This window comes from Leucopleurus acutus, assembly GCF_964270905.1.
Source record: "Leucopleurus acutus genome assembly, chromosome: 2".
Taxonomy (NCBI): Eukaryota; Metazoa; Chordata; class Mammalia; order Artiodactyla; family Delphinidae; genus Leucopleurus; species Leucopleurus acutus.
Genome location: NC_139143.1, coordinates 79,130,283 through 79,143,970, shown reverse-complemented (window position 1 = coordinate 79,143,970; position 13,688 = coordinate 79,130,283). Strand labels below are relative to the sequence as shown.

General features: G+C 38.7%; 1 protein-coding gene across 1 annotated transcript in view; it reads right to left on the bottom strand.

Annotated features, from left to right (window-relative positions):
- FCRL5 (Fc receptor like 5) overlaps window positions 1-12,794 on the bottom strand; it is a gene marked incomplete at both ends in the record, with an annotated part of 49,683 nt that extends 36,889 nt beyond the window's left edge. The window contains 6 exons of the mRNA XM_082833207.1: window positions 346-621; window positions 2,079-2,363; window positions 2,653-2,925; window positions 4,001-4,255; window positions 5,506-5,526; window positions 12,764-12,794. Of these exons, the coding sequence (XP_082689333.1) occupies window positions 346-621; window positions 2,079-2,363; window positions 2,653-2,925; window positions 4,001-4,255; window positions 5,506-5,526; window positions 12,764-12,794 (1,141 nt within the window). The remainder of the gene's footprint in view (window positions 1-345; window positions 622-2,078; window positions 2,364-2,652; window positions 2,926-4,000; window positions 4,256-5,505; window positions 5,527-12,763) is intronic.
- Between the last annotated feature and the right edge of the window lie 894 nt (window positions 12,795-13,688).

Here is a 13,688-nt window from a genome sequence, read left to right as displayed (position 1 = left end):
TTATGAAGACACATGGTCCCAGATTGTTCCAGTTCTAAAATTCTGTTTGTTCTGGCTTTATCCCAGGAGCCACTGCATTTAAGCTAAAAAGTAATTTGTAAATATGAAGAGTCCAGACATATGCCAATCACTGAGCACTTTCTCTGACCTCCATTTCTAGGAGTTTCCAAAAGCTCCCATAACTCCTTCTATCCCTAAATCCCACTCCTGTTAGTCTCTAACTTCTGGTAGATTATTCAGAGTAGTAAATTATTGGCAACTATCAACATTCACTCCCACCCAACCACCTTGTGGTTTTCACGAAGTTTGAAAAGCCATCCCTCAGACAATATCTGGCAGACATACCTTTCACATTGATGGTCACTGGGTCACTGCGGAAGGAGGAACGACTATTGTTGGCAACACAATAATACTCTCCATCATGGCTGTTTTGCACCACAGGGATCTTGAATTCTGTTTTTGAGGAAGTGTGAAACTTTCTTTCTGTCCTCAACTTGAATTTTCTGTACCAAGAAACTGTGATGGGGCCTGGAACTCCATTTACTGAGCAGATGAGCACCAGCTCCTGCCCTTCAAACACCAACTCTGGGCGAGGGTATATACGGATGTCAGGAACAACTTCTAAATGAATAAAAATGACATGTGGGATTCTTGGTATTGGGGTGTCACAGAATGAGTCATAGAAGAAGAGTCTCAGAATGGGAAGGGCTAAGTCTGCTGACCCGATGGGAAGTTGGCCTGGAGTAGAATTGGGCTTGTTCCTTGGGACGAGGGAGAATGTGGTGGAGTGACTGTGGTCCATCCATGGTTTGGGAGAACTTCAACTCCCTAATGAAATGGTAGAGCATCTGGCACAAGAAAAAGAGGTAACCCTGCCCACCCTCCCCTCATGCCCTACCTGTTAGAACATGGACTAATCATTCTAGAAATTACACCCGGTGCCCAACAGTGGTGTTGCTTGTGGGGGAAGTGGTGGATGGTGAAGGGGACAGGAAGACCTGCCATCAGAGGTGCTTGTTCTGAAGCTGTGACAACTGCAATGGCTAGCTGGAAATCAATCATTGGCATATACAGAAAGCTTGCCCTGGAATAAGCACTTCTTAACACCTCTGCCAGTCAGTTAGATGATCAGAGGATGTGGACACATAACAGTCCTCCTAAAACTGGGAAAATCTGTGATGAAATTGTTCTATACTCCAGGTGGTTGTGGTTTTACACTAGGATGTTGGCTTAGGGCAGTGCCTTTCTGAGTCATCCTGGGGGCTTGAAGAACAAGGGAAGATACCTGGGAACAGAGAGGGAGTAGGGTTTGAGACTGGGGTTCCATCAATTATGCTAGGGGAGATCCTATGCTAGAAATTACTATTTTGCAACTGTTGGGTAACACCCTCTCCACTTCCTTTCAATTTTCCAGTCCAAACCAGGGACCTAAGGAAAACCTGTTGACTGTGACTGGAGAACAAAGATTAATAAATTCTGGATAGTGTAGAAGAAACATAGAACCTTCTTTTTTGCTTAGGAATGGGAGTGAATTTATGGAGAATGCTACCACTTTCACCTCTTCCTCATTCAGGAAAGCATGCACCCCAGATCTGCATCTTTCTTAATGCTCAAACACGTCTCCTATGAGATGGGTCAAATTTAATCAGAAGAGGCATTTGACAATTGGTTAGCACTCATGCATAAGGACCTACACAGTTTCAGAGATGTAGGGAAAAGTAATCGTGGATAAAACACCATCCTTAAAGACAGCAAGTTGAAACTATTTACTCCCCAATCTCCTGTCCTTTGTTTTTTTATTCTTAAGTGCTCTGCTCCAGGGATCTAGCATTCTAGGAATCTGTCCATCTGGCCGTGCAGAGTCCATCCAGCCCAGTCGGAGGGCTCTGCCACAGCCCATGGCTTATGCCTATAGACCTACCAGGAAAAAAAAATGGTGTCAAGGAAGAGAAACTTCAGAAGAAAAAGAAAGAGTTGTATCTCATGGGATTGAAAGAAAAAAATAAACAACTGTTGTGCCACTCTGCCCGGCTCTTCCCAGCCCCAGTCTTAGCAAGTCTCACCTCACTAACACTTACTTTTCACCTGTATCTGTAATCTCTGGCTCTGTTTCTGGACGGAGGGATTCATGCTCTGTGCCTGGCACCAGTAAGACCCTGAGTTTTCTCTCCATATGGTGCGGATCCAGAATTCTGGAGAGCTTCCCCAGCCTGACCCCAGGGACCTTCTGTCTCTGAAGAAGTGAAACTGGAGCTGGACATCTGGCCTCTGTGGAGAGAGCTGGGTCTCACAGGTCAGAGTCACTGCTCCTCCTTCAGTGGGCTGGGTGGAGCTGGCTTTCAGCACAGGACGTGGAAACAGCTCTAGAGAGAAGAATCAAAACAGTCCCTGGAGCAGTGAGGCTTGTAACTGCTCTGGAGAAAAACACAGTTCATCCTCAGCACGAGCAAGCAGAGCACACAAAAGCAGGCAGAAGAGATGCCACCTTTGATTACTAATATCCTTCAGCCCAAAGCACAGTAATACTTTCTCTGTTCCTTGTAGGACTGTGCCCTGAGGTTCAATGGTATTACAGTCCACCCTCTTTATCCTCTACAATCTCAGGGGTCCTCCTTTAGACTAACCTATTACACAAAATAATGAAGGCTTTACCTTGGACTTCGATTTTGACCGAGTTTGAAGAAACCAACTGATCATCTTCCTTAACTCCAGTACAGTGATATTTGCCGTTGTCCTTCAGACTTGCCTGATGAATATGGAAGTCAGTCAACATTCCCACTGGTATCTCCACAGTGTGATCTTCCAGGACTTTTTCATTCTTGTACAGCTTTATAGTTTTCAGTACTGTGTTTGCCTTTGCTCGGCATCTCAGAATTACAGATTCTTCTTCAAACACATCAAGTGGAGCCTGCAGGATCAGGTTGGCTGTAGGAAACACATGGACAGTTGTTTGTTTCATCTGATTGTTTCTCCCTTCTTTTCATTATTATTCCAATAGATTTTATAAGAGAGGGACTAGGAAAAAGGATTCTTAAAATAATTATCATTTCTTTTTTTCTGGTCTTATCGATCTATCTATCTATTTTATATTTTATTTTTTGACCATGATGCGCGGCTTGCAGGATCTTAGTTCCCCAGCCAGAGATCAAACCCGTGCCCCTGAAATGTAAGTGCAGAGTCCAAACCACTGGACCACCTGGGAAATCCCTCTTTTTTTCTGGTTTTAAAAGGAACACATATGTTTGAGAAAATTTTGTAAACGGAAATGTAAATTAATCTTATCATCACACCACCCAGATTTTTTCAAGTTCTTTTTTCTATGTACATGTATATGAGAGTCTGTGTGTATTTCTTTTCTTTTTATGAAATTAAAATATTTATCTACTTGATAACTTGCTTTTCACTTACTTTGCTATGAACACTTTCCTATATCATCAATATCATTCCCTAATCTGGTTTTCAATAACCACAAAGTTTTCCTACAATGGCAGTAAGGTAATTCATTTAATGAGTTTTCTTTTCTTGACCATTTAATGTTCTTCAATTTTGGTTGTATATATCTATGATTATTTCAGTAGGTAAATTCTTAAGAGGGGAATTGTCAGGTCAAAGAAGCTCTTAGCTCTTTGTTACTATACTGCTTCCTTGTTCACTAAATTAAAGAGCATTATAACTAGAAAGATACTGCTTCAACTCAAAACAGGTGGCTTTAGGACAGAAATGGAAATTTCTGTCTATCTATAAAACTATCTATCTATCTGTCAAATATTAACAAATCCTCATGTAGATTATTATTCCTAATAAATTTTATAAGCCTCAAACTATACATAGTTTCAGAAACCATTCAGATAAATTGCTTCTCAAATTTCCTTTTTCCTGAGCAGCTTGTAAAATATATAAATTCCTGGGCCCTATTTCTATAGCTTTTGAATTAGTAAATCTAGCTGAGTTCTGGGTAACTTTATTATTACTAAACTTTTTTCTTTCATTTCTTTCCCACCTGGAGAAAAGAGCAAGCCCACACGATTACTCAGGGGTGAGTCCTGGGCCTGGCATCTGTAATCTCCAGATTCATGGACCTCATGGGTGTTTCCTGAGGTTTCACTTTGTGTTTTTTCCAGAAGATACCAACGGTACCATTTTATTTTCTCTGATGCATCCAAGTGAAATGTTTTGCAAGTCAGTGTCACATTCTCTCCTTGGAAGACAGTGGTCCATGGAGAATGGAGGAAAATTACAGATTTTGGTTCAGTTGCTGTGAATGAAAGAGAAAGAATCTGAGGTGGAGTGGCCTGCAGTCCCCGTCACAGTGGTTTGTGAGGCCCAGACTGGAGGTCCTGGCTTTGGAGAATCCCTAAGAAACCCCCCTGGGAAGGTCACTGATTGCTCAAGTCTGTGTTTCAACCAAAGCACTCACCCAGCAGAAAGTGATTGCTGAGGGGATGACAATGAGCAAAATGATTTCAAGAGGGTGATACCAGGAAAGGTTCACTGCCAAATGTCAATGGGAAAAAAATGGTAGGTTAGTCTGTTATGGAATTGGATCCTGGGAAATGTCATCCCCTGCCCCTGCCACTTCATCATGTTCATAAACTCATAAGAACTTCCCAGGGAGTTGTTAAAATCACAACTTTGCACTTTCCAAAAAAGGATAAATCATATTAAGATTTTGGCACTGGAAAAAGCTTGAGAGATTAACTTGTCTAACACCTTCATCTTATAGATCATATCCAGGAAATGCCCAGAAAAATCCCATCATAGCTAATTGTGGTAGAGCAAAGAATGGACAAGGTGTTAGCTAGAATCCAGAGGTGATCTAATTAAGGATGAAACACTGGGCAGCTGATTTTGGACAGGAGAGAGGTGGTAGTGAGTTCTTGCTATTTATGAGTCCTCAAATAGCCAAAATACTCTGACCCAAAAGATTGGCAATTAAGTGTTAGAACTTAAAAAAAATGTGGGATACAGACAATTTGTCTCCTCCCTCAATCTCCTCTTTTTGTGTATTTCTTTCTTTTAAGGGACCATTTGTTGGATGTTCTTATGCTCCCCACACATTTCCTGGAGGATTTTACTCCTAAAACTTCAGAGAAGGCAACATTCCCACTGGTATCTTCACAGTGTGATGTTTTCAGAGAAGTTTTGCAGGCTTGCTGATTGGAAAACGTCTTATCCCAAGTCCTGTGCATTTGATATGGAGTTAAGATGTCCTGCCTTGTTATCTGGGGTCCATTTGCAATAGGAGTAAGTGCAGGACCTAGTGAAGGCCAGGAGTTGCTTGTACATTTGCTGCTTCTTCCAGGGAGGGTCAGAGGATGACCACATGGCTATCCTGGCTCTTAGGCAATGCCAATAGACCAGGTGACACTTTCACATCTTTGCCGACCTCAGCAAGAGAAACAGGAGATATTAGAGATCCTCAGGCAATCATCACAAATATTTCATATTTATTAGGGAGACACTCTTATCCAGGGACACTGAAGTACATAAGAAAGGAAAACTTACCAAATTGTCCACTGACAGGAGCTGTAAAAATATAAAGAGCCAGAGATGAGCACAGAGCAAGGAATCTTTGGCTTTTCAAAGGGAAAGCTTGTTTTTTTTTCATTCATTTATTATTTCTTTCATTAAAATTTATTTTTTAATGTAATAGTCATTTGTCAAATGTCTATTTATACTGGTCATTGTGCTTGGACTAAAGCGTGAATAAAAAAGATGAATAAAAAATGGTATCTGATAAAAGAAGTTGATTGGTGGGATAAACAGAAACGCTAAGCAAAATAATATAATTATAATACAGGGTATAAGTGCAGTAACAGAAATACACATGGGCATCTTGAAGGCAGAAGGGTCACCCATCCTAGTATGCAGGGTCTGTGTATGTGAGTCAGTGTGTGGCAAAGAGGGTGGGTGGACCATGAAAGATACCTGAAGGAAGTGATGCTTGAGAAGACTGAATGAGAACATAGGAGTCAGCCGGGCAAAGGTGTTTGTGTGTGGCAAGAGCTGATGGGGGGTGTAATTAAGACAGAAAGGGCACAGATGTGAAGAAATAACACTGGTGTTTAGAAGTTGAATGCAGGAGTGGTTCTGGAAGGTAGAGAGTTTAGGGGAAATCAAATTAGACAGATAGGCAGGGCCTAAGTTATGGATGGTATGTAGCTATGGTTTCATCATAAAAGTAACAGAGAGCCATGGAAAAGTTTCAAGTAAGAAAGTGACAAGATTAAAAGTTGTAACTTATTGGAGCACTCTGGCAGATGTAAAGCAGAAGGACTGGAGGGAAGGCAGAGCAAGAGATGATGATATTTAATTTTCTTCAGAATGTTTATCTGAAATTATCTTATTTGCTTGTTTACTTTGTTTGTTTACTTTCCCTTCTCTAGAATAGAAGCTATGTGAAAGCAGGGACTTCTCATGTTCACCAAATATCACGCAGAATTTATAACAGTGCCTGGCTTATAAGAGACATTTCATAAACATTTATTGAGTAATGAATTAATTAAAGTACTAAGTTAGTAAGTATCTCTACTTGGGAGAATACGGGTTTGAGAAAAGGGTATTGGAGAGGCAGAGGAGGCAAAATTGACTAGTTTGTAAACTGATTACACATTCCAGATGAGGGACAGATTTGATTCATTCATTCAACAGAAATTTGTGGAATGCCAACTGTATCTAGGAACTGGACAAGACAATGGAAATCCAGCAGTGAGCAAAAGGGATATTATCTCTGTCCACATGGGGATGATAAGAAATAATCCAAACCTAAGTGTTATAATCAGAGCAATGGATTATTTGCCATTTTCTAAATATCTTGGCACCATGGATTTGTATTGTTTTGTAAGTAGCTAATATTTTTCTGAGTGTATTCTCTGTGGTAGATATTCACATACATTATTTCATGTAATCTTCTTAACTATCCCTATGAGGAAAGTTCTATGATTATCCCCATTTTACAGACCAGAAACTGTTTAAGTAGCTGTTAAGGGCAGAATTGAGTTTTTAACCCAATTATTTGAACCCATCCTGTTTGACCCCAAAGCACATGTTCCTGGCCATTACCCTATCCTGCTCCTTTGTTTTGGTGCCACACAAGGATGTGCTTCCTATTTCTGGAGTATTCCATGCAGCTTCCAACTATGGGGTCTTTTTTTCTCACATTGTGCTGCACCTCTTCCCTGCCCCTTCCATCTCCTACCGTCTATCTGTTTCATGAAGTCATTACCAGCTACTTGGCATATAGTTTTTAACCACTTTTACGATCATTGGTAACTTTGCTTGGACAATTGTTTAACTGAGATCTTGTTACATAGATATTTCTTGTACATTGGCCTTGTTGAAGGTCCTTCTATATCATGAGCTTCCTAAGCACAGAAATGCTGCCTCCCGTGTCTTCCCATCATTCTCAGCACCTAGCATAGTGCTGTGTATTAATGTTACTAAATAATTTGTTGAACAAATATGTTTTATTCTAATATTTTCAACTTTGGTAAAAAAAGAACCAGTTGATATGTGTGAATTGATAGACTTATACACACCCACAGGCACAAAGAGAATGTCACATATTTGGAGTGACATGAACAAGATGGTAGAAGAGGAGTTCTCTAGTCTTTGTCTCCACCCTCTACAGAAACAAAGTTTTGGCAGCCATCTACAAACAAAAACTGAGAGCTTTGAGATCTAGAGATTGTGAAACCCCACTGAAGCCCAAGACCAAGGAGGGCCACTTTGAGAAGACAAACACATGCGCTGGTAGAAGACTCACTGACTATGATCCCAGCTACAGAATGGAAAGCTGCCTTATTCTCCTGTAAACTCAACTCTAGCTCCACTTGTCCATTGTCTTGCCACCAGCCTTTTCTGCCGAGGAATTCATGCTCATCCATGCCCTTGGTTGCAAGCCCACCAGCCTCAGACCTGAGTTCTATTTCTGAAGCAGTTCTGTGACTGAGATCCAGTAACACTCTACTGTAGTCCAAAGCAGTCTTGCCTGTCCAGGGTTCTACCCAGGGACCCAGTGAAAGCCACACCTGTAGACATCCCTGACAACAGAACTTCATGTCTTGAACTTGACTGTGGTCCTAAAGCCATCCTGTGACCAAACTCCAGTACCACTCTACTGAAGTTCAGGGAAGTCCTGACTTCCCAGGGACCAGCCAAACAACCCAATGAGAGAATGCTCAGGGACCTAGCAGAAATCACACCCATCCATGCCCTTGGTAACAGGCTTGCCAACTTCAGACCCAAATGCAGACCCAGCAATAACCATGAGATCCAGCTCCAGCCAAGCTCAACCATGATCCTGGAGGCAATCCTATAAGTTCATGGAAGAAGCAAGAGTATTTAACAGTTCAAACAAGTAAATACCAGAAAGAGTGTCTGCTTTTCTAAATTCACAGACACCAATGCAGAGCTACACAGATCATATTTTTCAGGCAAATATGACAACATCAAAGGAAACTAATAAAGCTCCAGTAACTACCCTAATGATCCATGAACTGCTTGACTAACATTTCAAAATAATAGTCTTACAGAAGCTCGATGAACTATAAGAAAAAGCAGACAAGTAAATTAATCCACAAACAATAGATAAACAAAATGAGAAGTTTAACAAAGAAATAGAAAACATAAAAAGAACCAAAACAAAAATCTTGGAGCTAAAGAATACAATGACTAAGTTGAAAAATTCAATAGACACCTTCAATAGCAGAAGTGATCATGCATGAGAAAGAATCAGTAAATTCAAAGACAAGCCATTTCATATTACCCAGTTAGAGGAACAAAAAGAAAGAAGACCAAAAAAGAGTGAAGATGACCTAGGTGGTTTATGGGATAACATTAAACCAATCAATATATGCATTATTGAAGTCCCAGAAGGAGCAGAGAATAAGAGTGAAAGACTGTTTAAAGAAATAATTAAAAACTTCCCAAATCTGGGGAGGGAATTGAACATCTAGATCCATGATTCCCAAAGGATCTCAAATAAGCTAGACATCAAAATGTCCAAGGCATATTATAATCAAACTCTTAAAAGTCAAAGACAAAGAGAAAGTTTTGAAATCAGCAGAAGAACAGCAACTCATCACACACAAGGGAACCCTAATAAACGTACAGTGGATTTATCAGTAGAGAAATTGCAGATCATTAGAGAGAGTGGGATAATTAAAATGCTGAAAGAAAAAAACCCTGCCAACCCAAAGTACGATACATGACAAATCTGTCCTTTGAAAATGAAGGCGAGATAAAGACTTTCCAAGATAAACAAAAGCTGGGAAAGTTAACTACCATAAAACCTGTTGTAAAGAAAAGCTAAAGGAAGTTCGTCAAGTTGAAATTAAAGAACACTAACTAGCAACATGAAAACACATGAAATTATAAAATTCACTGTTAAAGGTGAGTATATATATGGTTTGACTTATGATTTTTCAGCTTTGTGATGGTGCAAAAGCAATACACATTTGGTAGAAACCATACTTTGAACTTTGAATTTTGATCTTTTCCTGGGCCAGCAATATGTGGTATGATACTCTCTTGTGATGCTGGGCAGCAGCAGTGTGCCAGAGCTCCCAGTCAGCCACACAGTCAAAAGGGTAAACTTACAACAATTCTGTATCTATACAGTCATTCTGTTTTTCACTTTCAGTACAGTATTCAATAAATTACATGAACTATTCAATACTTTACTATAAAATAGGATTTGTGTTAGATGATTTTGCCCAACTGTAGGCTAATGTAATTGTTCTGAGCATGCTTAAAGCAGTTTAGGTTAGGCTATGATATTCAGTAGGCTGGGTGTATTAAATGCATTTTAGACTTATGGTATTTTCTGCTTATAGTGAGTCTATCAAGACATAACCTCATCATGAATTGAGGAAGATCAGTATAGTTATATTCAGACTACTCTGAATACTGGGTCTTATTCTATTCAGTCTGCTATGAAAAAAATGCCATACTGGGTAGCTTATAAACAGCAGTAATTTATTTCTCAAAGCTCTGGAGCCTGGAAAGTCCGATATCAAAGCACTGGCAGACTCATCTCCAGTACAGTGCACTTCATCATAGACAGCTATATTTTCACTATAATCTCATATGGAAGAAAGCATAAGAGGGCTCTTTTTGGCCTCTTTTACAAGGGCACTAATCTCTTTCATGATGGTTCTGCCCTCATGACATAATTATCTCCCAAACGTCCCACCATCTCCTAATACTATCACCTTCGGTGTCAAAATTTTAACATATGAAGTTTGAGGGGAAACAAACATTCAGACCGTAGCATCCTATATAATGGTATATAAATCACATTTAATTCCAGTGAAAAGAGTTTAAAAAGACAAAAGTATTAAAAATAACTATAGCTAAAACAATTTGTTAATGTATATACAATATAAAATATGTAAATTGTGATATCCATAACAAAATGGGGGGGAGAACTAAAAGTGTAGAGTTTTAATATGTGATTGAAATACATTTCTTAACTTAAATTGTCTGTTATATTTTATAAGGTCCCATAGTAATCACAAAGAAAAAAACTGAAATAGGTACACAAAGACCCCAAAAGCTAAAACTATCTTGAACCAGAAGAACAAAACTGGAGGCATTATACTCCCTGACTTCAAATTTTATTACAAAGCTATGGTAATCAAAGCTAACGTAAAAATAAACATATAGATCAATGGATCAAGAACAGAGAGCCCAGAAATAAGTCCACACTTTTACAGCCAACTGATCTTCAAAAGGGGTGCCAAAAACACACAAGGGGGAAAGAATAGTTCTTCCTGTAAATCATTCTACAAACACTGAATATCCACATGAAAAAAAAATTGGATCCTTATATATCACCATGTACAAAAATCAATTCAAAGTAGATTAATGACTTAAATATATGACCTGAAACTGTAAAACTACTAAAAGAGAACATAGGGAGAAAGCTTCTTGGCATTGATCTGGGACATGAGTTTTGGATATAACCCCAAAAGCATAGGCAACAAAAGTAATAACTAAAACAAATGGGATTGCATCAAAAGTAAAAGCTTTTGCACAACAAAGGAAACAACAATATAAAGAGTAACCTATGAAATGGGAGAAAATATATGCAAACCATATATCCAATAAGGGGTTAATAATATAAAATGTCTAAGGAACTCTAACAAATCAACAGCAAAATACAAATAACCTGATTAAAATACAGTTAAGGACATGAATAGATATTCTTAATAGAAGACATAAAAGTGTCCAAAAGTATATAAAAAGATGCTCAACATTAATAATCATCAGGGAAGTGCAAATCAAAACCAGGAGATAACACCTCACACCAGTTAGAATGGCAAAATAGACAAAAGATAGACCAAATAGACAAAAAGATAACAAGTGTTGACGAAGAAACCTTGTACACTGTTGGTAAGAATATAAATTCACACAGTCATTATGCAGAAACAGTATGGAAGTTCCTAAAAAAAATAAAAGTAAAACTATCATATGATCTAGCAATCCCACTTCTGGGTATGTATCTGAAGGCAATAAAATCAGTATCTTGATGAGATTCCTGCATTCCCATATTCATTGACAGTAGCTAAAATATTGAAACAATCTAATTGTCTGTCAACTGATTAATGGATGAAGAAAATGTGGTGTATAATAATATTCCGTTGCATATATATATATATATATGCAACGGAATATTATTCAGCTTTAAGAAAAAGAAAAAAATCCTGCCATTGTGAAAACATAGATAAACCTACAGGACATTATGCTAAATGAAATAAGCCAGAGAAAGACTAATACTGCATGATCTCACTTACATGTAGAATCTGAAAAAGTTCAACTCACAAAAGCAGAGAATAAAATGGTGTTTGCCAGGCAGTGAGTAGGATGTAGGGGAACTGGGGAGATGTTGGTCAGAGGAAATGAACTTTCAGTTGTAAGACGAAGGAGTACTGGATATCTAATGTAGAGTATGGTGACTAATAATGTTTTGTTGAAATTTGCTGAGAGTTCATTCTGAGTGTTCTTACCACACACACACACACACACACACACACACACACACACACACACGGTAATTATGTGAAGTGAGAGAAATGTTAACTAGCTGATTGTTGTTATTACTGCATAATATATGTATATCAAAACATCTCGTACATCTTAAATATATACAATTTTTATTTGTCAACTATACTTCAATAAACCTGGAGGGAAAAAGAAAGAATGTCATGAATCTTAGGTTTTTCCCTTGCCTTGCCCACTTCTCCCTGTGAGTCTCGGTCTTTGTCTCCCCCTCCCTGTGTTCTTTATCTGACAATCACAGCTGTGGTTTGCATTTGTGTGCAAAAGAAGGAGACATCTTTTGTATTAGAAAACTTTCCCTCCCATGTCCAGCACCATGTTCTGGCATTGTCATACAAGAGATAAACACTCTTCCTCTGCAGAGAGAAAACTAGGGTTTTCTCTGAATGAGACAATATGAACAAGCAAACATAATACATTTTCTGGACTTTATCAAGTAATATTTGTTGTAGAAAAAAATGAATAAACCCTTAAGTGTTGTGGTCACTGTGGTTTCCTTCTTTGTAAAGTTGAAGCTCTGACCACGCTTTCAGCCTCAAGGGAGAAATCGCTGAGCTATACAGTGAAGCCAGAGAATATAATCTCCCCAGGCAGAAAAGAATCTCTGAGCAGGGACTGAGCCCCAAGAAAAGGCCAGGTCCATGGTAGAGATGTGCTGTCCCAACCCCACCCAGGGCCCACGTTGAGCTGTTCTACTTACCCAGGACCAGCAGTGATACCCACAGCAGCATGAAGACTTGGCCTGCCCAGGGCTGAGACCAAAAGAGAGGTTTTCTCAGGAATATCAGGTTTGGCCTTGATCTTACAGTTAGTTGTACACTGTCACAGTAGCCCCAAGGAAGACATCTGAGAAACAGCTTTTTCAAAGACCAGGATGCATTAGTAAATTAGAAAAAAGGAAGTGGAAGTACCCATCCTTAACTATAATCAAAGTTTCCTGCCCAGTGATCAAAGTGAAAAAATAAATGTTAGGGGTTTTAAAAAGCTCATATCCTTGACCCCACATTTCTATTGCTTGGAAAATACCTTAAGGAAAATATGGAAGATAGCTCTAAAATAATGTTTTTGTGACATTATTCATAATAGCCAAAACACTTGAAGCAACATAATAGGACTGCTTAAGAATATTCTGATACATCTAAACAATGACATAAAATGCAGACATTAAGAATGAGATAAAGTTGCACATATAAGAAGGCAAGACAACCTTGATTAATGTGAAGAGAAAAAAGTGAGGAGTTGATTGGTATTTGTAGTATTAACACATTGGGGTAGATGTAAAAAATAGAGTACATGTGTATATAAACTGACAAAGTATCCTTTTTTATTTCCTGGAAAGTATACCTAAAATAGTGATTATATTTGAAGAACTATGGATGGAAAGAGACATTTTATTTTATGTCTTTCTATACTGTTTAACTTTTAAAAATTTACTATGTTTGTGAATTGATTTTATAACTTTTTAAAACTCAAGTTTCCATCCTGGTATACTGACAGCAAAGATCACTAAGACATTAGCTGCCATGAGAAATGCCAGTTCCTTATTTTCAAATAGTTTTCCCCACCCTTTCTTTCTGAGTCCATACCTTGGTCTTCTTAAGGGGACATTTAATCTCATATCTGCA